At 26.5% G+C, this 28000-nt stretch overlaps 2 protein-coding genes across 2 annotated transcripts in view; both read left to right on the forward strand.

The window, feature by feature from the left end:
• Positions 1-596: 596 nt before the first annotated feature.
• Positions 597-3466, forward strand: LOC118066815 (ubiquitin-conjugating enzyme E2 Q2). The gene is made up of 6 exons (XM_035083152.1): positions 597-861; positions 1581-1928; positions 2071-2230; positions 2332-2483; positions 2548-2845; positions 2923-3466. Exons 1-6 carry the CDS (start codon positions 700-702, stop codon positions 2952-2954), a joined length of 1152 nt encoding a protein of 383 aa, XP_034939043.1. The 5' UTR covers positions 597-699; the 3' UTR covers positions 2955-3466.
• Positions 3467-9904: 6438 nt separating this feature from the next.
• LOC118066785 (peroxidasin-like) overlaps positions 9905-28000 on the forward strand; it is a 76571-nt gene continuing 58475 nt past the window's right edge. The window contains exons 1-4 of the mRNA XM_035083109.1: positions 9905-10085; positions 24903-25050; positions 27287-27360; positions 27733-27879. Of these exons, the coding sequence (XP_034939000.1) occupies positions 24969-25050; positions 27287-27360; positions 27733-27879 (303 nt within the window). The 5' untranslated portion in view covers positions 9905-10085; positions 24903-24968. The remainder of the gene's footprint in view (positions 10086-24902; positions 25051-27286; positions 27361-27732; positions 27880-28000) is intronic.

Raw genomic sequence — 28000 nt, forward strand, 5'->3', positions numbered from 1 at the left:
TTTTAATAATAAAGATAAAGTAAATAAATAATAAAACATTAAAGAAATTTAAAGAAAAATCTTGTATAACATGCGAAAAAGTGTTATATAAATCAAGAATCTCGTAAATGGGCTTTTATGAGACTTCAGTCCGAAATTTAGAAAAATAAATTTTAAGCACATTAAACAATAAATAGCATTTATTTGTTAATAATACACTTGTTATAATAATACGTGTACTATTATTTATCATATTATCATCTGTAAATAAAGCCTACAACAAATTACTTAGAAATAATAGATATATTAAATAAATTCGTGATATAAATACATTTATTTCATGACTTATTATTTTTCATTAACATAAAATATATCCTTTTAATACAATTCCCTTACTTTTTAATACAAATTTATATACTCTATTAATATTAAACATTTTTAAAAAGAATAATTGTCAAACTATTTGAAAATTAATTCGTTAATTTAATTTTTTTTCAACAAAAATTTTTTGAAAATACCCGCGTTTAATATTCGACTTGCTGGTGACGTTGCTATCGCAAATACGAAATTATACGAATGCATTCGAAATGGGACGACGATTTTAGTCGTCGTCGCCATTTTGTTAGGGAGTCATCAGTACGCTGTGGTTAATTGGTTGTCGTAGTTTTTGGATAAAAAACCGTCGAAAATTCGGGCCCATTTCGTGCGGTGAAACCTCAAATGGCTTGCTTGAATACGCTCAAGCAGGAGATAAAAACTCTCGAGTCCGTCTTCCCCAAAAGTCATGAGAGGTTTCAGATAATGTCCGCGAGTGTGGACGAACTCAGTTGCAGGTTTGTCGGTAAAAATGGAAAGAAGTATGAAATTCACGCCAACATCACAGTAAGTTTTTTATTTTCATTCATTTCATATATTTTTTTATTATCTACTTATGTGTTCATAGTATTTTTGTTGCTTTATCGTTAATTTATTGACACATAAATCACCCCACTACATCGCAGACAAAGAAACAATAACATTTGTGTTATTACTTAAGTACTTGAAATATCTAATGGAAATCTCAAGCAATGTTTCACCATTTCATTTACATATATCATTTATCTGCAATAAAATTTTATTTCAATTTTATTCTAAATTCATTATAATCTGATGGTAATCATCAGTGCTACATATGTACTGTACAGGTCATTGTATAATATAATGTAGAATAATGTTTTGGCAATAGTGTTCAGCCAATACAATGAATGACTATGAAAAAGAACATGGACAAAGGTATATGGTTCCTCATAATTTTTCAATACCTTAACACATTATTCATACATCTTTATTTATTTAATATTTTCTATTCTATGTTTATAGAATATTTCATTACACATTCAATTCACATATTTAACTAAATAAGATTTTTCCTATACATATATCTTCATTATTCATATTATTATAAAAAAAGAAAACATATTTGATTAGTTTTTGTTGTAATGAACTTTGAATTTGGTATTGATAGGTTTTAAATATACTAATAAAGCTAATTTAATTTTTTAAAGTTGCAATATAAAGAAAAATATGGCAAGAAAAAAGAAAAAAAATAATTATTATTATAGGAAACTTATCCTTCAACGCCACCCGTATGGTTTGCGGAATCTGAGGAGACCAGTGTCACAAATGCTGTACAAATTTTAAGCAATACAACGGGTCGTGACAATCATGTAATAAATCAGGTAGGAATTTTATTGAAAGAATTATGTCGTCTACATTCTATACCGGAACCACCAGACGTGGAAAGATTGAGAACTGCTTTGGATCCTCTTCGTTTGGGAGGTGCTGCAGCAGTTGTGGCACAGCGAATGGAAGCTGAAGATACTGAAGATATAGAAGAAGATGAAGAAAGTGAGTCAGAAGAGGATCTTCATTTGGATATGGACGAAGGAGAGTCAAATACTAAGAGTAAGGTAACTATACATAAACACATATTTGTGTTTTTATTACATCTCATAAAATATAAATATTTTGTTTACTTCTTCTAACATTTTTATATATTAAATATTAGTATTGAATAAAAATAAATGTATTATACATATATTTTTTTTGAAGGCTGATGACATGGATTTAGAACACTTAGCAACATTAGAAAGGCTACGACAAAATCAAAGACAAGATTATCTAAGAGGATCAGTCTCCGGTAGTGTGCAAGCTACTGATAGATTAATGAAAGAATTGCGTGATATTTACAGAAGTGACAGCTTTAAAAAAGGTTTGATTGATATTTTTATTTTATTTAGCTTATTAACAAGCAAATGATGCTTTAACAACTAAATCGATATTTCTAATTAATTTTAATTTATTAATTCTTAGGAATGTACAGCATAGAATTGGTAAATGACAGTTTATATGAATGGAACATTAGATTAATGTGTGTTGATCCAGATTCACCGCTTCATAAAGATTTAGTACTTTTAAAAGAAAAAGAGGGTAAAGACAGTATTCTCCTTAACATGATGTTTAAAGTAAGTATAAATTTATAGAATTTTTTTTCGATATAATTATTAAATAAATAATCATTATTTTTAGGAAGCATACCCATTTGAGCCTCCATTTGTACGTGTCGTTCATCCGATTATTTCTGGCGGTTATGTGCTAGTAGGCGGTGCAATTTGCATGGAATTACTCACAAAGCAAGGCTGGAGTTCGGCTTATACAGTAGAGGCCGTGATAATGCAGATATCAGCGACGCTAGTGAAGGGCAAGGCTCGTATCCAATTTCAAGGTGCTAGCGGAGCTGGTAAAGTTTGTGGTGGACAAGGACAATATAGTCTTGCCCGTGCACAACAATCTTTTAAATCTCTAGTTCAAATACATGAAAAAAATGGTAATGATAATAAATTGAAATTATTTAATTTAGATGATTGATTGATAAGTCATTTATAATATTTTTATATTTTCTAGGATGGTTTACACCGCCAAAAGAAGACGGCTAATGGTTAAAATAAAAGTGCCGAAAGTTGACGTAATGTAACGTGCTTATAGCTGAACTTCAAAATAATGGTGTGTGCCCAATAAATAACTGTTATGATAATGATTTGATACACAAACACAACATTTATTAGGTAACTTAAGAATATTAAATTAATCTTACGCATAAATTCCTTGATTGCTAAAAGGCTGCCGCACAAACAGTCGAGTGTTTTGTTGGTGTGTATAGATTTCGAAGTTTATCTTTTTTATAATGGTAACACTTTTGTTATTTTTATCTGGTGAATTGGATTTGGTACTAAATTATTCACTTTCTCTATAAAATTTCAATGAATTGCGAAAGAAATATTTTATTAATCTTGGGGTTTGTAATAAACTTTGTGCTTCCTTTTTTCATGATTTTGAATAGAGAAAATTTGTCATGTCGTTTATTTTATTATATCTTTCATTTGAAATCTATACTCACATAATATTTATTATTATAAGCATTCATTTGTTTGATTAATTATCCTAATTATAATTATGTCGTAATAACAACATTAATAATAGTTATTATTATTATGCTTGTTATTATTATTTCATAAGTTTGAGTTTTTATTTTTGAGCGATCATACAGTTAATTTGATATATTTTCTCATTTTTTTAAAACATTGTTTTTCAAAGAATTTTCATTTTGAGAATGGATCTACTTTATAGCGAACAAACAAACGATGACTGAGTTAAATTTTCCCTCAATGTATTCAGTTAATTCTGTATATATTGATTTTATTATTGATATCATTTCAAAAGTTGTCATCTTTATATCTATGAATTAATAATAAGATGTGGAATAAACATATTAATAAGAATGAAAATAAGTTATTTACGTAATTGCGAAAGTGTGGTAATGATTGAGTAGTATATATTAAAGAAAGTGAAAAAGAGAATTCTTTTTTTTCCAATGTTAATAAGCAATATTTTCTTACATTTATTGACGGAAATTAGTTTTACTGATTAAAAATGATGATGAGGGAATGAATGAAAAAATAAGAAAATAATAAAAAAATAAGAAACAAAAAAAAAAGATACAAACATCATAAAAATTTATAAATAGAAAATCTTTTGTCTATAGTTGTACTGTATACGAACTTAGTGCAATTAGTGAAGATATTTGTGTTTCGATAGTGTGCGTAATGGTACGAACTTTGAAAGGATTTTCTCCTTAATTTTTTTTTTTAAATAAAAGTAAAAATGATAAAAAAAAACAAGCCTTGCCAAAGCTCATCGTTGTTCGCGTCATTACTCGAGTTATTTGTAACTTCAGTGTATCGAGTGCATTCCTTTTAATTTAAAAGTTAAGCATAAGACATTAAACTGTTATAGATGTACATAAATATATACCTTCGTAGTATATCTTCATTTAGTTAAGTATCATCAATAACGTATATATTTACATTAATTACATATTTCGAATACGAATGAATCATCAGACTAGCGGTCTTATGGTATATTGATAATAAAAAATATAAAAAAAAAAACCATTTATTATAATTATTATTGCCATTTCGTTTAATTATTTTTATTTCGTTTATATATTATATAAATACTTAAAAGAAGGTTTTTTCTAGATTTTTTATCTAACAAATCGATTCAATATGTGTGTTGTTGCTTAAACGTTCAGCAATAACTTTTGCTTTTTTGAATAGAAATATTGCATGGATTATTCCTTAAAAATCGTAAAAATAAAAAAATCGTTCAGTAGGTTTTGTAAGCAAATATTTATTTCATTTCTATACTTTTGAATAAAATTTTGATTAATCTCAAATATCCAATACATGAAGAATATTTTAAGATTGAAGTTATTCTGTAATTGGGAATGAACTTGACATAATTATTTCTGTTAAAAATAAACCGTGATTTTTTTATAAATTTGAAATGGTTTTTTTTTCGAGTAATTTTTTTTATTTAATTCCAATATTATTGATTACATCAAGTCAGTGACGTTGCAAGCTTATATATTGAATTACAGAATAATTTTAACTTAAAAGTAATACCATGTATATTTTTGGATTTTACTGTTATCGGGAATTTTTTTTTTTGAAAACGAATGTTTCACGTTATTTTCATTTCATAGTGTATATAATATTATTTCTTTAAGCATTTTTATATCTGGAAAATTAATTTTACCAATTCAAAAACAATATTTAAATTTTTCAAAGTAATATAAACAAATATTTGCCTATCGACATAAAATGTTATGTGAGAATATTCCAAGCACGAGTGTTGTGAACAATTGATTGTGAAAGAAATATTAAACGTTTCAATAATTTGAAATTAATTGGCATACTTTGTGTAGTGAATAACAGAGCTTTTTTCGATATCATTATTGAATAATCAACAAGAATGTGATGATGATGAATGTTTCAACACTTGGAAAATTCATAGATAGAAAATTATAGTGTGTATTTGTGGTAAAAAAAAAAAAATAATAACTTTTGTTTTTTGTAAGATATTTATTTGTGTCATTCACTTATTTACTATCGATTTTATTTTTCATTTTGTTCCTAACTATGTGCCATTATAATCTATATCTTGCATGATAATTCACTGCTTCTAGGAACAAATATTTCTCTTGGTAAGGTAAATTGTAAGTAGAGATAATTTTTAGTGTACACTAAAAAAAAAAAAAAACGATAGAATTGCAAAACTTAATTAAAACAAAAGTAATCAACTATGATTTTTACTAATAATAAATTTATTTTTGTATCTTCGTTATTCTATATATTTAAGTTTTCCATGAAATTGAAAAATTCGTTATTTCGTCTATTTACAGAAACTTTTGTGTGTTCTTATAGATTAAACGCACTGTATATATGATTACATACATTGTTATGTACATTTAACTCTGAGTTGTATTTTTTGTTTATTTATCATCTTATAAAGCAGATATACATATATTTTTTTAATTAAAAAATTTTTAAAAATGTTGAACTTTTTATTACAAAAGTAAAATGCATATTTGCTCAAAAATTAACTAATATACACCGTTGTTATTATTATTATTATTATATAACTCTGCATTATTAGAATTGTTTCCTGTTTTTAGTTTCACAAAGTCCTATTAAATAATATCGATTATTATTTACTTTTAATAAATAATTAAAATTTAATTAATTACTCTTTATTAAATGAAAACAAAAATTAGTTCCTATGTATTTCCTTTTATGAATTTCCTATTTAATAATTAAATAGATATTAACAATACTGAGATATTGTGGAGTACAACAATTTAATTACAAATTGTGATGTTTATAAAATTGAAAGGATCACTCGTGGGAATAACTAAATATATTAAGGATTTAGATGGATAAAAGGTTTTATGAAATTGCTTGTGATCTTCTGAGCTTATTTTTTATCGGATTTTCATTCTTTCGATCCGGAATTTGATCATAGTATATAATGCAAGATTATGAATTTGATTTAGATGTAAAAATAAAAAATGTAATGATAAATTAGGAAATAGTTATTATCATTCATGTATGTATACATGTATCACTATTAATTATATATTGGAAATAGGATAAAAAAATTCCTAGGAATAATAATTATGAATTTTCTTGTAAAATTACTTGGGAAAAAAATGATAAGCAAATGGAGTGATATATCTACTTACATTGTATATAAGATTCGTATGGGAATATCGGAATATTTGATACATTCACTTTCGAATTCTGATTAATGTTAATCATTGATCAAATTTGTGGTTACTATTTATCTATATTAATTCTATTATCTATTTACTAAATTCTTACATTACTAAAACAGTGGTTTTATCAGACTTTAACGTCAAAGAGCTTTCACTGAAACAAATTCATTCGGTTGTTAGATATTTTGAAAGATTTATTTTATTATATAAACTAATATTCCAACACATTCAAAGAGGATTTCTATAAATTTATCAATAGATATTCAATTAATCACAAAAAAATTTCATCTATCCTACATTTGATACTGAATTTTCAAATTAACTTTAATAGTATAGATTCTATTGAAAGGAATTATTTTTATTATTTCATTCGTTTTTTTTAAACGCATGTTATGATGTAATAAAAATAATTGAGTATATTGGCACAACAAATTCTATTATTTATAGACGTATTTTTTTTTAATTTGAAAAAATATTTTTCATTATTTTTTTTTCTATTCACCCATACGATCTGATCTAATTAATTTACTTGCGTCAATTGTATGCAGTCTTAACATTTGTGGAATTCAAGAGAAATGCTATACGTGTACAAGCATCCCTCTGAATACTTATATCTATATCAGAAGAATAAAAAAAAAAAAACATTAGAAAAAAATTGGACTCACCCCTTGATTATCCCCCTTGACAACTGGAATTTTTCAAATAGAATATCATAAACTTTTTAGAAAAAATTTAAAAATTATTCATCCAGTTATATCAATCGTTTTGATCGTGATAAAATGAAACTGTCAACAATATAAAGATTCATTGTATTGAAATATAATAAAAATTTGTAAGTTACTTTGAACCTTCATAGATTGATAGACAGAATGAAAAGTAGAAAAAAAAAAAAAATGATTTTAAACTAAAGTTATAGTTGTACATTTTATTTCATTAATCATTATAATATTCAATTCTGTTATAGTTGAATGCGTTGTAATAGTGCGCAAGTGGAAGCAATTGCTTCAATTTGTCAAGTTCTCTTATATCGAGAGAGCAGCCGTCTAGTTGGAGAGAAAATCCATTTAACGAGAATAGGTGGGGTGTTAAAAAGAGAAGGGATACTCTACAACCCGTGTTCTATACCGATAACCGTGAAACCTGATCGTTTTACGAGCTTGCACCATTTCGGCTACTCGCAAAGCATGACGTGGATAAATCCGATAAAACAACTCTCTCATTCTTCTCTCTCTCCCTCGTTCAACCCCCACTTCTCCCTCTTTTAACTCTTCATACACTTTTTTTTATCATTTACGTGTAAAAATATATTCATATAAATAAAAAAATCTTAAATGATTTAAATAATCCAATCGGATTACTAAAAAGCGATTAAATTTAATTTTAAGATCCAAAATATGAATTACGTTCTGCAATCTGCATTATATCGACTCTAACGATAAACACTAAAAAAATATATATATATCTACACCTTGATGATAAAAGTGTTGAAAAATTATCATATAAAATGACAATAATTACACCGTAGTAAAAATCTCATTAACATTCAGTAAAAATAAAGTTATTAAATGAAAAAAAAAAAAATATATCGCTATAAATAATTTATAAATTCATTGAAAGGAAGTGGAATTTTTTCATATGAATATAAAGAGCATGGGTATCTCGTTATTTGACTGGACGTAAAAGCTTCACATTCTCGTGTCCCTCATTGAGTTCTTCGATTGAGGTCAATTCCTCCTGTCTGCGTGTCATCTCTTTTATGCTTGTCAATCTTTACTGGCAAATAATTCCCTTGCTCTCATTCCATCAAAAATGTTACTACTATTATATTTTCATTTTATAACTCAATTAATGTTACATTTCTTTTTATTCACTTAATACAATCCCTTAATTAATTAATTAAAATTAATAAAAAATCATTTTTTTTTTTTTTTTTACTTTTCAGAAAATTTTTGTAAACTTTGATTATTTTATAAAATATAGAAAAATAGAAACTAAAATATTTAATTAAAGATGAATAAATTAAGGCAGATTCCGAAAGACTTGTCCATAATTGGAGACATATATTTATTTATCAATGTATAAATTTACAATATATTTAATGGTATTGGAGTTCATGACCAATGGTAACCAATTTATTTTAAATAGCATGAAATAATTAATTATTGAGATTAAAATGGGGTTGTATGGGTTGGTGTATTAACGAAAAGAATATTTAAAAATTCATGAATTAGATATAATTTTATTTAGGACAATTATTATGCAAAGTGGCCACAATGAAGCCGTGAAAAAGACTTAAAATGGCTTAGTAAATGAATTTTCGTAAAAGTCAAACTAAGAGGACGACAGGTGGACAGTTGAATTGGCGAGTGGACGTATATGCAGACAGCAAAGGCGATGAGTTAGGGAAATGGGTAACTAGTGTGGAATGGGATGTAGACACCAACGGCGCATAACGTCGTTGGGGATGAGGATATAGATGCGTCCCATTGGTGCGCTGTAGCTTTTGCCGCGGTGTCTATCAGTTCTTTGCCGAATCTCTTTGCCGAAACAAGCAACCGGTTGACCGGGAGATAGATATTCATTGGTATCCTCTATTTTTATCATCATTTTCATTTAAATTGTGATTTAAAATCCAGTTTTTATCTTTTTTAAATCAAAATTATTAATTCATATTATTAATAAACAATATTAAATATTAAATGTGATGGTAAAATAACAGTTAATAATAGTGTATTTAATAATCAAGTGTATACATTTAATTGAATATTAATCAAAAAAATACTATGAGTAACAATGATTTTCAAAATAAATCGTTTATTTAATTTCAGTGTAAAAGTTTGCACTCGTGAATTTTCAATTTAAGTTGGATAAAGTTCCTCTTTTGTATCAAACCTATATCAAGTATTTTCATTTAACGTGAAAAATTTCAAAACATTTCATTACTATTTGATTAATAACAATTATTTTCTCTGTAGATTTCGTTATCTCTTCAGTCTAATTCTTATTATTGTTAATTAATACAATTATTCTATTTCAATAGTAATAAAAAATAGTTCCAGCAAATAAAAGTTTCCTATCAGAGAAATATTTTGTTATTTATTCCACACTAAATTGGAAAGTAATGTAAATTATATTTCAAAATTGAAAAAAAAAGATGCTTATACTTGTTTACATGTCAATAATTAAAGTCTGTTGTAGACGTGTGTTTGTAATTTAATAATTATTGCTAATAATTTATTATATAAATAATTATAATTTATTAAATGATAAGAGACTTGAGATTATAATAAATAAAAATGATCTTTTATCGGATATGTGATTAAAGAGGGATGTTCATGAAAAATCTAAGTGTTGGAGATGAAAGTAACTGATTTCAATGATATGATGAAATGAATAATAAATAGTGAAAAATTAAAATAATTATATTCATTAACTCAAGCATTATTAAAGGGTGAGTATGTGAATTTAATGTAAATCACAAATTGATTATCTTGCAAGTTCGCTAATTAATTCTATACTATAGTAGAAACTATTACGTATGGTGGTACTGCAATAATTTCAATTATTTCATGTTATATTGCAAGTGTTTGGCCACTGGTGCATATATTTAATATATTTTATATCATCACGTACAGAAATATATGCGTGAATAAACACATTAAATAATATAAATAATAATATATGCTTGTAATGTATAGAATTTAATTTGAATTGTTATGTTGAAAATAATTAATTACTGTTTTATTAAAGGAGAAAAAATTTGGTATTTTTTTGACATATAGAAGATAATTAAAAGTCTTCTTTTTTTCTTTTAATTCGTTCTTCTTTCAAATTTTTTAGTCATATTTAAATTTCTTACCACTTTTTTTTTTCTTTCATTTTCTTCTTCCTTTATGCCTTCAATTCACTCATAGCTCGATAACATCCCTTCGATAAATCATATCTGTACTACCAATCGTGCGCTTGGCACATTCAAAATTGGCCGTGATCCAGTTAACACTCTAGTTCGCATTTCTTCCTATCGTATTTTTTTTTTCTAATGTAATTGTCTAATTTATGATTTTTAACCAATTCTTAAATTTTTCTTTTTCAACTCCCCATAGATGTTAGTTAAAAGAAAAAAAAAAATAATGAAGAATAATAAAGTTTATTACAAACTGTGTAGCGAATAATTGAGCAATAGTAGTAGAGTAATATGTCATATAAAAATTATTGAAACAAACGAAAAGTTATGTAGCAATACTCATTAGAATGCAAAAGTATCGTTGTAGTATGAACTTTTAAATTTATATTACCCGCAAATGTGCAAACGACCTGACTCGCGGTAGTTTCAAATTATTTCTCTTTCTCCTTGGTAATTTAGAGCTTTAAGTTTGCGCTCGAGTGTAAAATATTTAATTAGTTTGTTTTTTATGTCACAATTATTTTTCATCTACTTGAGTAGTCTCTGCCGGAGATGTTTTGATTATAAACTCAAAACTTTGTGAGGAATTTTTTTTTAAATATCCGTATCAAACATTCAGCAGATTATTTTCAAGAAACACTACGGCATACAAATATAAAAAAGTTACTTTTATGAATGACTGTAGAGAAAATTTATTATAATTATTCAAAATGAATAATTAATTCACATAACGTTCATTTTCTACGAGCAAAGTTTTTTCTTCACTCGGATATTTATTTGATAATTTTTAAAAATATAATGACCAAGAAAATGTAAATTAAACAACTTGAATAAATTTTCATTTAATGTTGTTGTAAATTATTTGTACATTTTTTTAAATAATTAACATTAAATATAATAAAATATAGCATTTAATTTAACAATCTAGTATTTTATTATAATTATTCTTTACTCTTTATAATTATTATTAAACATATCTTGCAATTAAATAATCACTTATTAACAATAACGAAAAATATTAACATATTTTTAAGGAATCTTTTGATTGAATAACAGGTGGCTTTAAATTTAATGGAAACTTAAAACATTGAAACAATGATAGGGATAGTGATGCAATAAATATTTTCATTATTTGGATATTATATTAAATTTAATTAGAGTTTAAAATTTTGATATAATCATAATTATTTGTGAGTGAATGTTTAATATAATAGAATTACCAATGAATGTTTTCATATTTATTATGTTATCATATTTAATCTTTTTAATTAGAGTATTCAATGTTTACTTGACACTCATATCTCATTTATTATTTATATTGAAAATAATAAAATAAACATTAGTTAGTTATTCGATTAAATATGTTAATATTAGTTATTGTTGTATTTTATGTACAAAGTGAGTTTACTATTTATATGAAATAGAATATTAATTAGAGTCATGTCAAGCTGAGTTAAATCGTTAACGCTCGAATTATTCGATCAGTAATGGAATTAATAGAGTTTCTATCAACCTCACGTTAAATTAAACAATTTAATTTGTGCATTCAAAAATAAAAGAAAAATCTTAGAAAATAAAATCATTTTCAAACTCACTGTTGTAAAGTGTCTTATTTTCAAGTTTATTCTTATCAACTTCTCATTTGGAAATTATTGTAAAATATTTATATGTCGCTATCTAATGACTATTAGACTAACGACAGTTTGTTAATGAACGACAATTGCTTGACGATTAAATTGTTTATAGCAACGAGGGGAGAGTTTGTTTATCTCCAGTTTTTGACTGAGACTTGAGTTGATCGCACGGATTCTTTCGTTTTAATTAATTGCTGCCAATCTTTAATAAACTTTTTCTTTATTAATTTATTTCCTGAAGTTGTTATTTGGTCTTATTTTACATTATTATCATTCGTCTCATTTTTCAATTGGTCCAAAGTGATAAGAATATCTGGTTTCACTTTATTGACATGTCTCCTTTAATATCGTAGAAATATTTTTCATTTTAAAAATAGTGAAAAATTTGAAGGCTTAAGACAACATTGTATAATAGTATAAAATTACATATAACACAAGACTGGTCCATGTTGGTCACGTAATCATTAGAAGTAATTACCGTAGTCAATTTGTTACGGAACTCCGATTTCAGAACAGTAACCCATTTACAGCGTTGACGGTCACTTCATGTTAGTTCACATTTCAAGTAATCTCCGTTTCAATGAATCACACTGTCAGTTTTACCATTTATTCATTTTCCCATCACGTCAACCATCATTAATTGTATTTTTTTTTTTTTTCAATTTTTTAGCAAACAAAAAACTATTTTATGTCATTCTTTTTCATTCATGCATAATTATTAAACAAAAAATTGATAACAGTTTAAAAAAGATTTCGTTTTTCTTCAATAATTTTGTTCATTTGATGAAATATTAAATGTTGGTTTATTTATTGAGAGTTCAATTAATGATTGAGGAAGCTTGAAAATTCTATTTGAGATTTGTAATGATGGATACTAGAGATGCAATTGAAGATATTGGTTTGTTATGTATATGTAGATGTAGATGAAAATCAATAATGCATAATGAGAAAACAAACAATGGTAGAGAACATGAAAGCAAGTGTCCAGTACGCGACCCTCAAACCACAAGATTATTCCTGCGGGCAAAATCCACTTGTCGATGGCGCCGCGCATCGTCGCTATACTGTAGTTGGAGTATGCTAGCTAACGCTCTAATTAGCTACTCGGTTTAATTGCTTGGTTGGAAAGCGTTTCTCGTCCAGCACCGGAAATGCTAGGCTTTAACAGTTTTGGTAATTACGTTTAACGTACGTGACCTGAAGCGATAGAATTCTGAGAATTTTTGGTCAATAAATTTCAATTTTACTCTCTAATTATCTAATTATATAATTAATCATCGTGAATGCTTATGTGTGCGAACATAATGCTACGATAATTTGTTTTCGACATTATTCACGATATTTAGCTTGTTAGATGATCCAATTTATTGTAAAAGTCGATCAATATATTATACTTCATAACCAACATTTCTCTTAATATATCTAAAAAGTATAATGAAATCAAATTTTCACTTTATCTAAAAATGTTCGTTTAATCAATCAAAAGAACTTGAAATATTTGCAATAAAATTTTTTACTGAATTTAAAACAATTTTATTTTGATATTTGGTTCAAAATTATGATTAGTTCACTCTAAATCCCAGTTTTACAAAATGCATTATTTTAATACGGATAAGTGTGTTAAATATGATGTCACCCATTTGATTAACATTGTAGTCACTTTTAATGCAGATCTAAGTGTGTAAAAAGTGACTGCAATGTTAATCGAATGGGTTTTTACACACTTAGATCTGCATTAAAAGTGACTACAATGTTAATCAAATGGGTGACGTCATATATAACACACTTATCCGTATTAAAATAATGCATTTTGGAACACTGAGATTTATAGTGTTTAAATAAAAGTGACATTAGATTAATTATTGCTTTCTAAAACACGATGGATCTTAAAAAAAAAATACGAAACATTAAAATAAATCAATACTCAGATAATTCTGTTCAAAAGAATCGAGCACAATAAAAATGCAATTTTCAATGAATTTTTTTTTAAATACCCATCAGTACTAAATCCTGAAAAATGTTTCATGTCAATTTTAAAAAAAATTTGTTAGTTGAAAAAAATATTTCTTGTTCACAATAAATTTTTTCACTGTGTTCTTTATTAAATAAAAAATAGTTCAGTTGTATTTTACTTTTTAATTATCTTCGATAATTATATCGCAAATTAAGTCTTGTAACGATATTTATCTTGACCAAGTTTTTTTTCAGTTACAATAATCAGTGATAGAGGTAAGATATAGTCAGACAAAATTGTAAGTTAAAAATTTGAGAGTATTAATAAGATTTTTAACGATCTTGTTTTAATTACATGATATTTTTATTCAATAGATTATTAAAACTGAATAATCGGCGAGAAGGAAATTTAATTACAATTAATTGTCTATCAAAGTTCATGTTTGAAAGTAAAAAGCAAGTCGAGGAGAATTTCTGTGCTGCAGAAGCAGCAATTTTACTTCATAATTCATAATACTCTTAGTGAACGATTGTAACTTGAAGTGATAGAAGAGGAGATAAGTGTTGAGCTGATGAGTTTGCAGGATCTCATCTCTTCATATATTTTGTTCCTTATCTACGTTCATTCGAATAGTGGAACAAGAAAAGGAAAAAGTCATGGGTCATTTATTCATGATATTATAAAGCCATTGTATTAAATAAACTTTTAGAAAAAAAATGTATTTTAATAATTCAGTGTAATTTAAATTTTAAAATACTTAACTTCATCAAAAAGAGACTGACTTCTAGAAAAAAAACCTATTTAAATGGTAAATATTTTTATTTTGGTGATTATTAAACCATCAACTGTAGTGTAATCATATTTTATAATCTCAAGTAATGTATGATATTTTTTATTTCGATTTATTTTCCAATTTCCCATGGGTATAAATATTTTTAATTAATACGAGCAAAATGATGATGATAGTTTATTTATTATGCTAGTAAATTCAAGCTTTTTTTACATTTATTGATGAGAAATATCAATTTGCCATCAAAATGTGCTTGTTTAATAATTATCAAGTCATATCATCCTTTGAACTTTTAACGATAAAATAAATTAGTCTTTTGTAGAAGCTTTGATCATCTGAATTCTCCAAAATATATGAATATTTCTCATTCGCTGTTAACTTATCAACTAATTGATGCGAATAACTTGATTCGTAACTAATTAAACTCACCTTTAGTTCAGAACTTAACTATCAGTAACACGAGTTGTATATAACTTTACTAAAAAAAATGACTTTTAAAGATTTTATGCAATGGAGATGATTTTTTTTTCAGAATTAGTGCGATTAGAAAACGCTAAAAGTTATTTTCTAATACTATTAACAGCCATTTTAGTTAATTAATGATGTGATGAAACTTCAAAGGCATTATAAAAAAAAATAGTAATTTCATTTTAGCTAATGAACAATCGATAAATAAAATTATCGGTAATTATCGGTAGTAATAATAATAATAAATGTCTAATTACAAATAAATGTTATAATTTATATATATTTTTATATTAAACGGTTTTGGGTGTTAAAAAAAGATAATTTTTTATCATTATGATTCGGACAAAGTACAGACATTGAATTTAAAATGAAGTAAAGAGAAAATGCTTATGATCATGAAGTGTATTTAGGCAATGGAATTTGTTTTATAGAGCATGTATAATGGCATGATATTTGAACTGTTAAGCTACATGGAAAGTGTTTGGTCATTAGGTCTTTAGTTTATTACGTATTTGGTCGCTTGGAAGGCGTAATGATCCTCACAGAGTCACTTGCATGTCTTGGTCTCTGGATTTGTAACTCCAGTCTCAACTTAATCCAACTTGATGATTGTAGTTCTATTATTCTAACGTTGTATTAATTCAATGACCGTAAATTTGCATTGTTTTATGGTATTTCCGGTTAATCTAGTTGTTGGACGAATTTCATTTACACGATATATTTTTGATTGTCAATTAAATGAATTTCATTTTTAGCACTTTTTGTTTGTTGCATTAAGAAAGTTTCCGTTCTTGTTTTTATTTTGACGTCTGAAGAAAGATAATGTGCTTCTTCAATGCATTTCTAACTTTTATGCTAATGGTGGTACGGGGTTGATCGAGGGCTCAAATGAAAGATCTGGACGGAAGGGGAAAAGTCGATGTAGTGAAAATCATATTTGGCGCATAATTCATGCAAAAATTGAAGCAAGTTCCCGTTTTACCCCATTTTAGGGGTGAAATAATTAATTTTTCATATGTTTGACCTGATTCCGCATTTCTACGCATCGAGAGGAAGAGAATGAGTGGTTAAACTTGAAAATCGGACAACTTTGATTTTTCGACCCCAAAAAATGGCAAGTGGTACCCCTTTCCATTTTTTTAGGCCAAAAAATAAAGGTACTCCGATTTTCATGTTCGACCACTCATTCTCTTCGTCTTGATGCGTGGAAATGCGGAATCGGGGCCCGGCCCGAGAAAATTCACTTTAACACCCTTAAAAACGGGTTACACTAAATACAAATTATGAATTATCATCCCCTTGACTTTAAACCCTTATAACTCATGAACGGATGGTCCAATAACTAATTTTAAGGACGTTTTAGAAAGCTGAAAATCCAAGCTAAACATTCATATCCATGAAATGTGTTTAAAAAATTTCTTTCACCCTTAAAATTGCTAAAATATGAAAAAAAATCACATTTTTTTGGGAGTTTGCCACTTATTTTGGCAATTTTAAGGGTGAAATAATTTTTTCAAACGTTTTTTATCGATATGTATCTTTAGCTAAGATTCTGAAGTTTCCAAATACCTCTTAAAAATCTTCATTAGATGACTTGTGTGAGAGTTATAGAGGTCCAAAGTCAAGTGAAGGTCAAAAAATTACCTATTCTTTGACTTCGGGTCTTCATAACTCGTCGTGAAATTATCTAACAATGGTTTTTAAGAAGTATTTGGAAACTTCAGAATCTCAGCTGAAGATACATATCCATAAAAAACGTTTAAAAAAATTATTTCACCCTAAAAATTACCAAAATAGTTGGCAAAGTCCCGAAAAAATGTGATTTTTTTCCATATTTTAGCGATTTTAAGGGTGAAAGAAATTTTATAAACACTTTTTATAAATATACATATTTAGCTTAGATTTTCAGCTTTCTAAAACGTCCTTAAAATTAGTGATAGGACCGTCCGTTCATGAGTTATAAGGGTTTAAAGTCAAGGGGATGATAATTCATAATTTGTATTTAGTGTAACCCGTTTTTAAGGGTGTTAAAGTGAATTTTCTCGGGCCGGGCCCCGATTCCGCATTTCCACGCATCAAGACGAAGAGAATGAGTGGTCGAACATGAAAATCGGAGTACCTTTATTTTTTGGCCTAAAAAAATGGAAAGGGGTACCACTTGCCATTTTTTGGGGTCGAAAAATCAAAGTTGTCCGATTTTCAAGTTTAACCACTCATTCTCTTCCTCTCGATGCGTAGAAATGCGGAATCAGGTCAAACATATGAAAAATTAATTATTTCACCCCTAAAATGGGGTAAAACGGGAACTTGCTTCAATTTTTGCATGAATTATGCGCCAAATATGATTTTCACTACATCGACTTCTTTCCTTTCGTCCAGATCTTTCATTTGAGCCCTCGATCAACCCCGTACCACCATTAGCATAGAAGTTATGCACATTTTTATGTTTTACATTTTTTGAAAAATTTTATTTCCTATAATCTTACAAGGAGAACATTCAGGCAATCTTTGAGAAACGAAATTTTTTCATACGGGTTGAATGATGATCGTATCTGGTTGAAAATATTTTTATAAAATGTAATTCAACACTCTAGAGTTATTAATATTTCAAAGTACCTCTATTTTTTATACTTTTCATACATCAACATCTAGCCTAAAAGAGAAAACATTTTGATTTATTGTACAATAAATTTTTCTAATCTGTACAAGGTCCATTTCTATCACTACATTGAGCGAACTATCCCCTCTGCCATATTTTTCTCTTCCTGCTATTCATACATTTTCATTCTCTTTGTATTTTTATATTTTTTTCTGTTGAATTCACCCTAATTTGGACTCAATAAAAATTGGTTTATCACTATGTATTATCTGTAATGGTCAATTATTTAATGTAAAATCTTACTAAAACTATTATTTATCGTCAAATTAAGATATATATCATTTCCATTTTGATATGTCGTAATGTCAAAAATAATTCAATGAAATATATTATAAATGTGTTTTTAGATTCTTTGTGCTAGAGATAAAATATTTATTTACATATAAAATAATAAAAAAGTAGTTGACTGGAAATAATTACGATAAATTTGAATTTCTTGAATAAGATAAATTCAATCTTCCAACACAATTCCAAGATAAATATTAGAATATTCAATGTTTCCATTTTGTATCCGATTGCAAAGATGGTAAATAGTTTTGCTGTATTTATCAATCTTTTTCAGTTAATGACAAGTGAAAAAAAAATTATTAAAAGTCTGCAGGAAACGAGAATAAAATAGTTTAAATCATCATTGTATGGAAGGAATTTTTATAATAATCGTAAATAAAAAATGACAAGTGTACATTTTAAATAATAAAAGTACAAACATTTCTGTTCAGCAATGAGTTTTAAATTGTCATCAATAATCATTTTACTAAAACACTTTGCATAAAATTTATTAACAAGAACTGAAAATTTTTGCATTCACATTTAGTGTAAAAATTCTCTCTGAGTAAGTATTACAATAGTTGTAAAAAATAAATGCATTAAAGTTTTAGAATTTTAATATTAAATAAATGATTAAAAAGTTTCATTAATTTTAAATAAAATAATTCAATTATTAAATTTAAATGTGAAGAATGTAAAAATTTTATCATTTCCACTTGTTGCATGACATTTAAAATAATCTAAGATACATAATTCAATGTCTGAATGAAAAATAATTAATCAATCTAAAAAAAAATTCAATTCTTTATTTTACAAAAGGTTATAAATTTATATTTCACTTGAGTTATCTGATACTCGTATATATTTTCATACGTCAAATATTTATTTGTAAAAATAAATAAAACAATTTAAAATATGTATTGTCATTGTCAAAAATGTACGTTTTTTGAAATTTCATTTTTTATAAAATGATAAATCGTTTTTTTATAAATACGATACGATATTGGCCAATAAGTGCATACATATGTAAATATTTTTCGTTTGTTTGCTACAGTTTCTAGTGCTTCAATCCATCAAAATTTTTGATAATATTTCCAGAGTAAAAAAATGATCATCTAGAAAGTCATGAGAGAATTGAAATTGTTTGAATTAATATATCAATGTGTGATCATGCTGTTAGATTTTTTTAATTTCAATCACAAAGCAAAAAAATAAACAATATAACAAAAAAATTCATAGAGAGTTGAAATATCACTGCTTTAAACATTATTATTTTAAACTTTTTCGATTTTCACTTCTAAAGTTCATACTCAGTACACATACATAATACTGTAAAAAGTTTCACTTCAATTGAGAAAAAATGAAATTTGTGTTATACATACGTTTGCTTGTAGAGTATGTAGATACCAAGATTTCATTTTTCTACTTTTAATTCTCCTTAAAAGTTTTGAAAAAAAAACCAACTGATAAATCATACGTTTTCATACTATGAAAGTGATAACAACAAAAAAAAAATCAAGTACATTGAACAGAAGACAAGTTATTTTTCTTCAGGCTGTACATTCGATTGTTTGCATTTTTTGCTCTTGTTTTATGAAGAACAATCATTTCAATTCCACCATACTACTATTAATTCAACATAACAGAGCAGAGTAATTCTTCTATTTAATTGATAAAACACTCATACAGAAAATAGACAAGTAAATAAATCATGTTGATGGATGTAAAGTTTTCTTATTAGCTAATCAATACTCAAACTATTCATTGCAAATCTTAAATTTTAAAGTGTCTTAATATGGTATTATTTATTTAATTAAGATTATCTCGTTTTTAAAACACTTTAAAGTGCATTAAAAATACTAATCAGATAGATGACCTCATATGAAAACGCTTTTAGTGTATTAGAATAAAACACTAAGATGTACAGAGTTTAAATCAATCATTTTTTAAGATCCAACTTTGTCAGATTTTAGAATTAAATTGAATTTTTATTAACTATGTGATGTTACGGGAACAATTCGTATTGTATTAACTAGAATTGTAGACGTAAATTGAATGCCTGTATGCAGATGGAATCTTCACACGTCCAAATAATTGTGGGTGCGAGGAAAATTGTGTAAAATATATACAGAGAAATTTATTTTTATTTACAATACACATACATATAAAACTAAAATTTTAATTTTTTTTTAAATTGTCGTGTTTTTCGTTATTTATTTTTTATTCATCAAAAAGGCTTTTGTCTTTTCATGATAATTTTAACGAAACATTATATTTTTTGGTCTAAACGAATATTTTATGACAATCGGATTTTAATAAATTATTTTTATAAAACATTAATGAATAATATTTTGTTATGTATTTAGTTATAATTACATCCATAAATTATTAAGTATAACAATTGTGTTGGTTATCATTTTCATCTTTCCGCTATACAACGCCTTGTTATAGATTTAACTAGAACGTGATCACGATTATTGGATGTCATTAACAATATGTAGCATCTTTTATTAGTCATTAAATAAACTACTTTCGTATTAGCTTAAATGTTGCTTTAATACCTTGAAGATATTACAAATTCATTCAGAAAAGTAATGAATATTTAATCATTTTTAATTATCAAAATTGGAGATATTAAATAATTAAAATATTTTGCAAAAGGAAAAGGGGAGGGTAAAGGAAAATACTCCTCTTCATAAATAAATTAATAAATATCACTGTTCAATAGTTTATAATCACTATTTTTTAGTTATAAAACCATTACTGTTTAAATTAGTGTTATTATTATCACTGCAAATAGTGCATATTCACTGATTCACTTTTAGAAAGTAGGACAAAGGGAAATATTAATAAATTAATTAATAAATTAACCAATATCTATGAAGTTCGATGAAGTCATACATGAATAAATTAATATACACGAAAATTTTAGGAAAAATTCCCACGCTTTTTGGTAAGCTGCATGCAAATTTATTGGCTAAGTAAAAAATATCAAATGCAATAGAAAAAATCCTTTTCTATCAAAAATTGCTGTGCATCAATAAAATTTTTCCCAATTTGTTTTAGAATAATTCCATTACTTACTCATCACTTGCACTCACTTTATAGCAACGAGAATGAAAAATTTTCTAATAAATGTTTCTCTGTGTACAAAAAAAAAATGCTCTAAACTTATTTTAATCAATTAATGAATCACTCTAAGTGTTTCTTTTCATCCTCACTTTCCTCTTATAAATACTTTTTCATATCATACATAGTTTTTAAAATATTCGATTCACAATCACTGTAAATTCTAGTGTTTTATTTTAAAACATTAAAAGTGTTTTAATATGACATCACCCATTTGATTAACATTGTCTTGATTTTGAAACGTTCTTAAGTGTTTTATTAATCGTCATATTGAAACACTTTTGATGTTTTAAAATAAAACACTATAATTTACGTGTGAATTTTAAGTCATACACTGAGTATGAAAGCAGTGAGATTGTGATGAAGAATAAAATTATTTATGATTTAAAAATATTGATTTTTCAGAGTATTTTCTGTACTTACTAAACCTCACTATCTCTTTGATGGTTTTTTCTGTCACTTAAATTGACATGATACACAAAATTAGTTCCAGGCTCTTTCAAGTAGCATGAATATATATTTTTGAGACGAATCTCATAGCAAGATTGAAATAAAAGTCATAAATGTTTCAAGATTTTAATTAGTTTAGTGATGTATTTATAAATTAGCATCAACTGGTGTTTGATCACAGAGGATTGGATTTACTTGATTTTTACCAGAGAACGGGGAAAAAAAAAATTTGTTTGTAGAGCATCAGAATATGTAGTTTACGGTTATGTACGACATGATTTGAATACGATGTAACATCCGTGTTTGCAAAGTATGTTACTAGTAGATACTCGATTGATCGAATACCCGAGCAACTGGCGTTGATGTTTAGTTCACTCTTTTATTTTCTCTCATCTGCAAACAAATTGAGGGAAGTAAAGTGACAATAGATTAAAGAGAAAATTGTTAGTGAAGAAAAAACTAGTTTGAAATCAGTGTGTTCATTTATTTTTACTCGTTTTTTTTTGTTTTTATTTCTATAGGTCAAACAAGCCCATCGTAATTATAGTCTATTGATGAATATACAACACCACTACTAATTCCTTATGGATTTTTCCCTTTTTTTTTCAAATTAGAATCTTAAATCTATATTTTCACAATTTATTTTTATTGTTTATAATTTTGAAAAATGTTCAACTCACGAAAAAAAAATAAATAATAGATAAGATAAAAGTTTTCACTTATAATGAATGTGATGTAAGCTTGTTAGTTGCTGGAGGATAGAACAAACTTGAACTTTGGTACATAAATTCTTGCAATATGACCGTCTGTTTTTAAGAATAAAACACTAAGGACTTTAACGCTTTTTACTTCCACTTTCAACATCCATATTGCAAAACTGATAATTTATCAGCCAATGTTGTTGAGAGTTACATATAAAAGATGACTTTATCGAGCATTTGATTTATACTATTATTTTTTTGTCTTTTACATTTTTTCCTTTTTTTTTTTTTGAAAATACTTCAAAGTGAGAAGTTTCCAACGCGTGATATAGTCGTTAGCACGTACATTACAGAGCTTTAAAGTTTGCAATCGGATCATAAATTCTAAAGATACGAAAGAGTGTCTGATGGTTTCTATCTAAAAAAAATTCTGAATTCTGAGGTAAACTCCAACTAGTCAACTTACCTATGGTCTGAATTACGTCAAAATATATGTACGAAAAAGAGGGGTAAAATGAAACACGAAGAAAATGTTAATTAACGTATTAACAAATGTTTAATAAATTAATCAATTAAGGTAGTTCGATCAAGATTAATGTTTTCTTAGGATTTTTTTTTATTACATTAGAATTAAAGATTATTAGAAAATAAAACGTTTATTTTAATAAAAAAAATCGATTCACTGTTTAAAACTTGAGTTATTTGAAATCCAAGTTCACTCTTCTTTCCATTTAAACCAATGATAATTGACTACAAGATTAGGTTTTTTAACTTTCATTCAAAAACGGTTCTTTCAATTTTCGTAAAAAAATTATATAATGTAAATGCATTTATAACAAATATTCTGTCAAAAAAAAATTAAGTTTTATCGTACTGTTCTTAAAAGAATAAGTTATTATTAATAATTTTAGTCTAAATACTCATATAAAATAAGCATTAACCTTCCTTTTTAAATCTTTTTTTTGTTTTTCGGAATAATAGAAGACAAATTAATGAAGATGCAGAAAGCTAGTGTGTATACTTCATAAAAAAAATTAATTTTATTTCAAAGGGCCCTGGGGTGATACGGCCCGGAGCAAATGAACTACCTTAAAAAATTGATAAATAAAACTGCAATATTTTTTTTAAACTCATTTTTATACCTATAGTAGTATTTATTCCTAAGAGTTTCACATTGCCCTTCCTTTTTCTATGTTATCAAATTTCTTTTTACGATTAGAAGATTCAAATATCAGAGAAAAATTATTTAATTCAATTATTGGATTGTAATAATAATAAATGCAAATTTTTGATTGATATTTATTAAGCAGAATTATCAAAGCTAACTGAAAATTTATTGGAAGATGAGAAAGACAAAATTATGACAGATTAACACATCTGGTTATCTCTAGTTTCAGTCATAAATAAACATAAACAAATTAGTCGATCATTATCAACAACAAATTCGTCGTTTACTCAACATATACATTTCATTAACTCAAATGTTTTACAATATTTATTTAATTGAAGTAGATTGACCCTGTTAAGCATTGATGTGTCAAGTATCGAAGAGAGTAAACTTTAAAAAAATAGCTAATAAATTTTCTTCAGTGATGTTAGAATTAATTATGTTTTTTTTAAGTAATATACAGTAATCAATTACAATATTTGCAATGCTATCAAATTTTTAATTTCATTTATAATCATTGGAGTTCAACACAGGAATGCTCAACAGGGTTTAGATAATTATTATGTCTACACTGATAGAAGAATATATTTGGTGGGACTAAATGAATTCATTAAAATTATTTTACAGTATTTATTTGATACAAATAAATATTTATTTGTAGGTAATAAATCTTCTTTGCTTAGCTGTCTGATATTATTATATTTATAAAACCATTAAATATTCACACGAAATTAAATGGTTATAATGTAATTGCTCGTCGAGCTATTGTTTAAAAGAAAATATTAATTTTAATCATTACGAAACCGTTATTTTTTATTTAACAATTTTCAATAAATAAAAGTTATTTCATCATATAACCTAACATTTGATTATGCTTTACCGTCATTCTACCTTACTATCGAGCCCAATCATAGTATTTAGATGAGAAATAAATATTTGTTAGCAGCTAAGAAATCATTCATTGAGCCAAATAAATCTACTCTAATAAATAATTTTTTAACTGTTAACAAATGTTCATTCGATTTCTTTTTCAAATAACATATTTATTAGCTGCTAATAAATTATGTTAGATAGAAAGAAATACTTCTATCAGTGTAGGTTGACGAATTAATCAATCAATAATGAATTTCTCTTTATTTTTCAGGTTAATAAGATTCTGCAGCAGCAAATGATTAAGAAAGAACAATCGGAGATGAGTTGAAGAGTGGATATGAAGTTACGAATTATATTGGCCATATTGGCCAAATTTTATCTCGATTTAATAACGTCTTCATATGCTGCCATACCAACAGGTAAAAGGAATAAATAATATTAACAAATAACCAACAGTTAATGGGTGATTAATAGTAGCTTTGATATGAATGGCTTCACAATATAAAACCCAATAAAAATGATTCAGGCAATTGTTCGTAATAATTGATGGGGTGTATATATTCGAGATGAGAATTTGCTCATGATTGGGATGTAATAGATGCTTTAAACGTATAGGCATAATAGTAGATACCCTTTATATACGCATTGGTCGATTAAACTGGAACTTGGATAGGTGGAAATTGACTGCCGACCCGCGGAACTATTCGTCCCAAATAACGAGCATCAGAACACTGGGTTCGATGTGCTTCTATAGCTTTCAGACATTGCCATATAATTTTCCAATTAAGTCATCGGATTTCCATAAATATCCAGCGTGCTTTCCCGGGAACATCATGGGAAAACCAGATCTCGTAAATTCGAACCACACATCACGCCAATGCCATTAACTATGAGATCCAAGGGGAAATGTTGGATAATAGTCAGGCACTGATAATAAACAAAAAAAAATATATAATAAAGAAGGATAAAATGATGAGTCTTGATAAAATTAATCAATCATATATTCTAGGCTAATATAATTCTATTATTCGCACTTATAAATAATAGACTTGTATTTAATTTACATTTTTATTTAAATATTCTTATTATTTGACTGACATTCTCAAAAAGATAGCACACATATGTGAAGTTATCCTATCGTGATATTGTAGCATCTGGGAAATAAACGTTCTAGAAAATGATTTTGAAAATAAAAGCATATAACAAGAAGTCATTCAGACTACGTATTGTGTTTTGTGCTCATAGAATGATAAATGATTGCATGTCGACATTGCCGGAAGTGATCAAGAAAAATTACTTAAACTCTTATGCTTTTATTCTTCCGGGAAATTATATAAAATTGCTTCCACTTCAGAGTGTCACTTCATTTTCAACTCGACAGTACGACAGTTGTATTTTACTTTAAGTTTTTTTTTTTATTATTTATCTTTCATAAATATATTGCACGGATGAAAGTATTTTTAAACGTAAATGCATGGAAATAATTTTGTTATGAGATAAATGAATTTTCGGAGAGGGGATTTTGATATCAGGATGAGGTGATGACATTTATCATAGCGTCTGTAATTTTTGATTCTCACTCATTAGTCATTTCAAAAGCTTTACATGTCAGACAGATTGTAATAAAAAATTTAACATCCTGTACAATTTCTTAATAAATTAAATTAAATAAGCTGGAGATGAAGAAGGATAAAGTAAATAATAAATATCCTTAAAAATTTTAACAATTTTATATCTCAGTAAAAAATGATTGATTATTAATTAACTAGTGCTTATTTTAAAGCTTATTAATTATATTTATAGTTCATTGGACTTATAAGTAAGAAAAATATAGAAGGCTTTCAGATTTTTATGCTGGAGTTATTTTGTCGAGTTGAACATTAAAGTGGAGCTAATGATTATAAGGCTTGTAGAGAATATGCATTGCAAAATCGATAGGTGTGTAATTTTAAATTGCAAAAAAGTAAACAGAGTGCGAAAATGATGTTTAATTGTTTATCAGCGTGAAACAGCTGAATAGCTGGACATTGTTCACACAATATGGATGTTTTGATGAAATTTTTTGTTGTTTACATTTAATAGTTTACATAACTAATTAATAAATATTAAAGCAAAAAAAAAATTAAATTTATTTATATATTAATATTATCTTTCAATATAAATGATATATTTTTACTTGACACATTTTTAGTGTAAATTTTATTATAAATTTTGATTTCTAATACTTCAATATGACGTCATTTTATTGATAAACTTGTCTGGAGGAATTTTCAAATATGTCAATTGATTGGAGTTTATTTTTCTTTATATGGCAACATCAGAAGCAAACTTTACGTACAAGTTGGAGGAATTTGGGTAGGTTAGTGTACATCGTATCTTCCAATATTGTATCCGGGGAGTTGAGTATACACTCAGGATGTGCACGAGGCTGATAAGAACACCAAAATGTCGAGAAGTTTACGTTTCTGAGAGTACTGTCAGGATGTATCTCAATACGACGTTGATGTAACAGTTTGAACCGTAATTGCTTTCAACAGAGTCGTCTATTTATTTAAACTAATATCACATACACTTCTCTATTTGTTGCTGTTAGAAGAAATTTCAATTAAATGTTGCAACAATATATAAAATAGAGATATTTTTTGATTGTTTCAGGATCAAAGCCGTTTCCAGGACTGGAAAATTTACCAAAATCCTTTTGGCATGAGTTAAGCTCACCTTTTACAGAGGTGCGTTTGTATATTCATCAACCCAAGTACTCTTTTTCACGTTATTTTACTAGTATTTATTTTTACAATATCAAGCTTGTTGAATGACTACACATGTATTATATGATATCATTTTAAACAAATACAAATTAATGATTAATTAAATTTTTTTTAAATTTTGGTTGTTTTCAATAGAACTCTAATATGAATTGTAGTAAGCCTGTAATTAATAATTAATTAGTTATTAAATATTTTATCCAGGTTGATTTATTTGTGTGACATAAAATTTCCTAATCATCAGATAAGATTTTTTAAATCAGTATTAAATAATTATTTCATAGTTACCAGGTAGATATTAATTATATTAAATTTGTTTTGTTAAATTTTTTTCAGATTTATGGTGAAGAAGAGACTGCTACTGAAAATGGTGCAACTCCTGAGCCGAGACCTTTTTTTCTTGATCCTGACAGTAATGTTACAGTTCAACTTGGTGCTTCAGTTCATCTTCACTGTCGAGTTGAGAATTTGCAGAAAAGAATAGTAAGTACAGAAGTATTATTTTTTTATTATAGAAAAAAGATTCTCCTGTAATGGATTGTCTAATAATTCATTAAATCTTTTTTAATCAACATAGCATTAGCAGATCAGTCCATTTTCACAG

Source organism: Chelonus insularis, unplaced genomic scaffold (assembly GCF_013357705.1).
Source record: "Chelonus insularis isolate UGA/USDA-ARS -01 unplaced genomic scaffold, ASM1335770v1 contig_355_pilon, whole genome shotgun sequence".
NCBI lineage: Eukaryota > Metazoa > Arthropoda > Insecta > Hymenoptera > Braconidae > Chelonus > Chelonus insularis.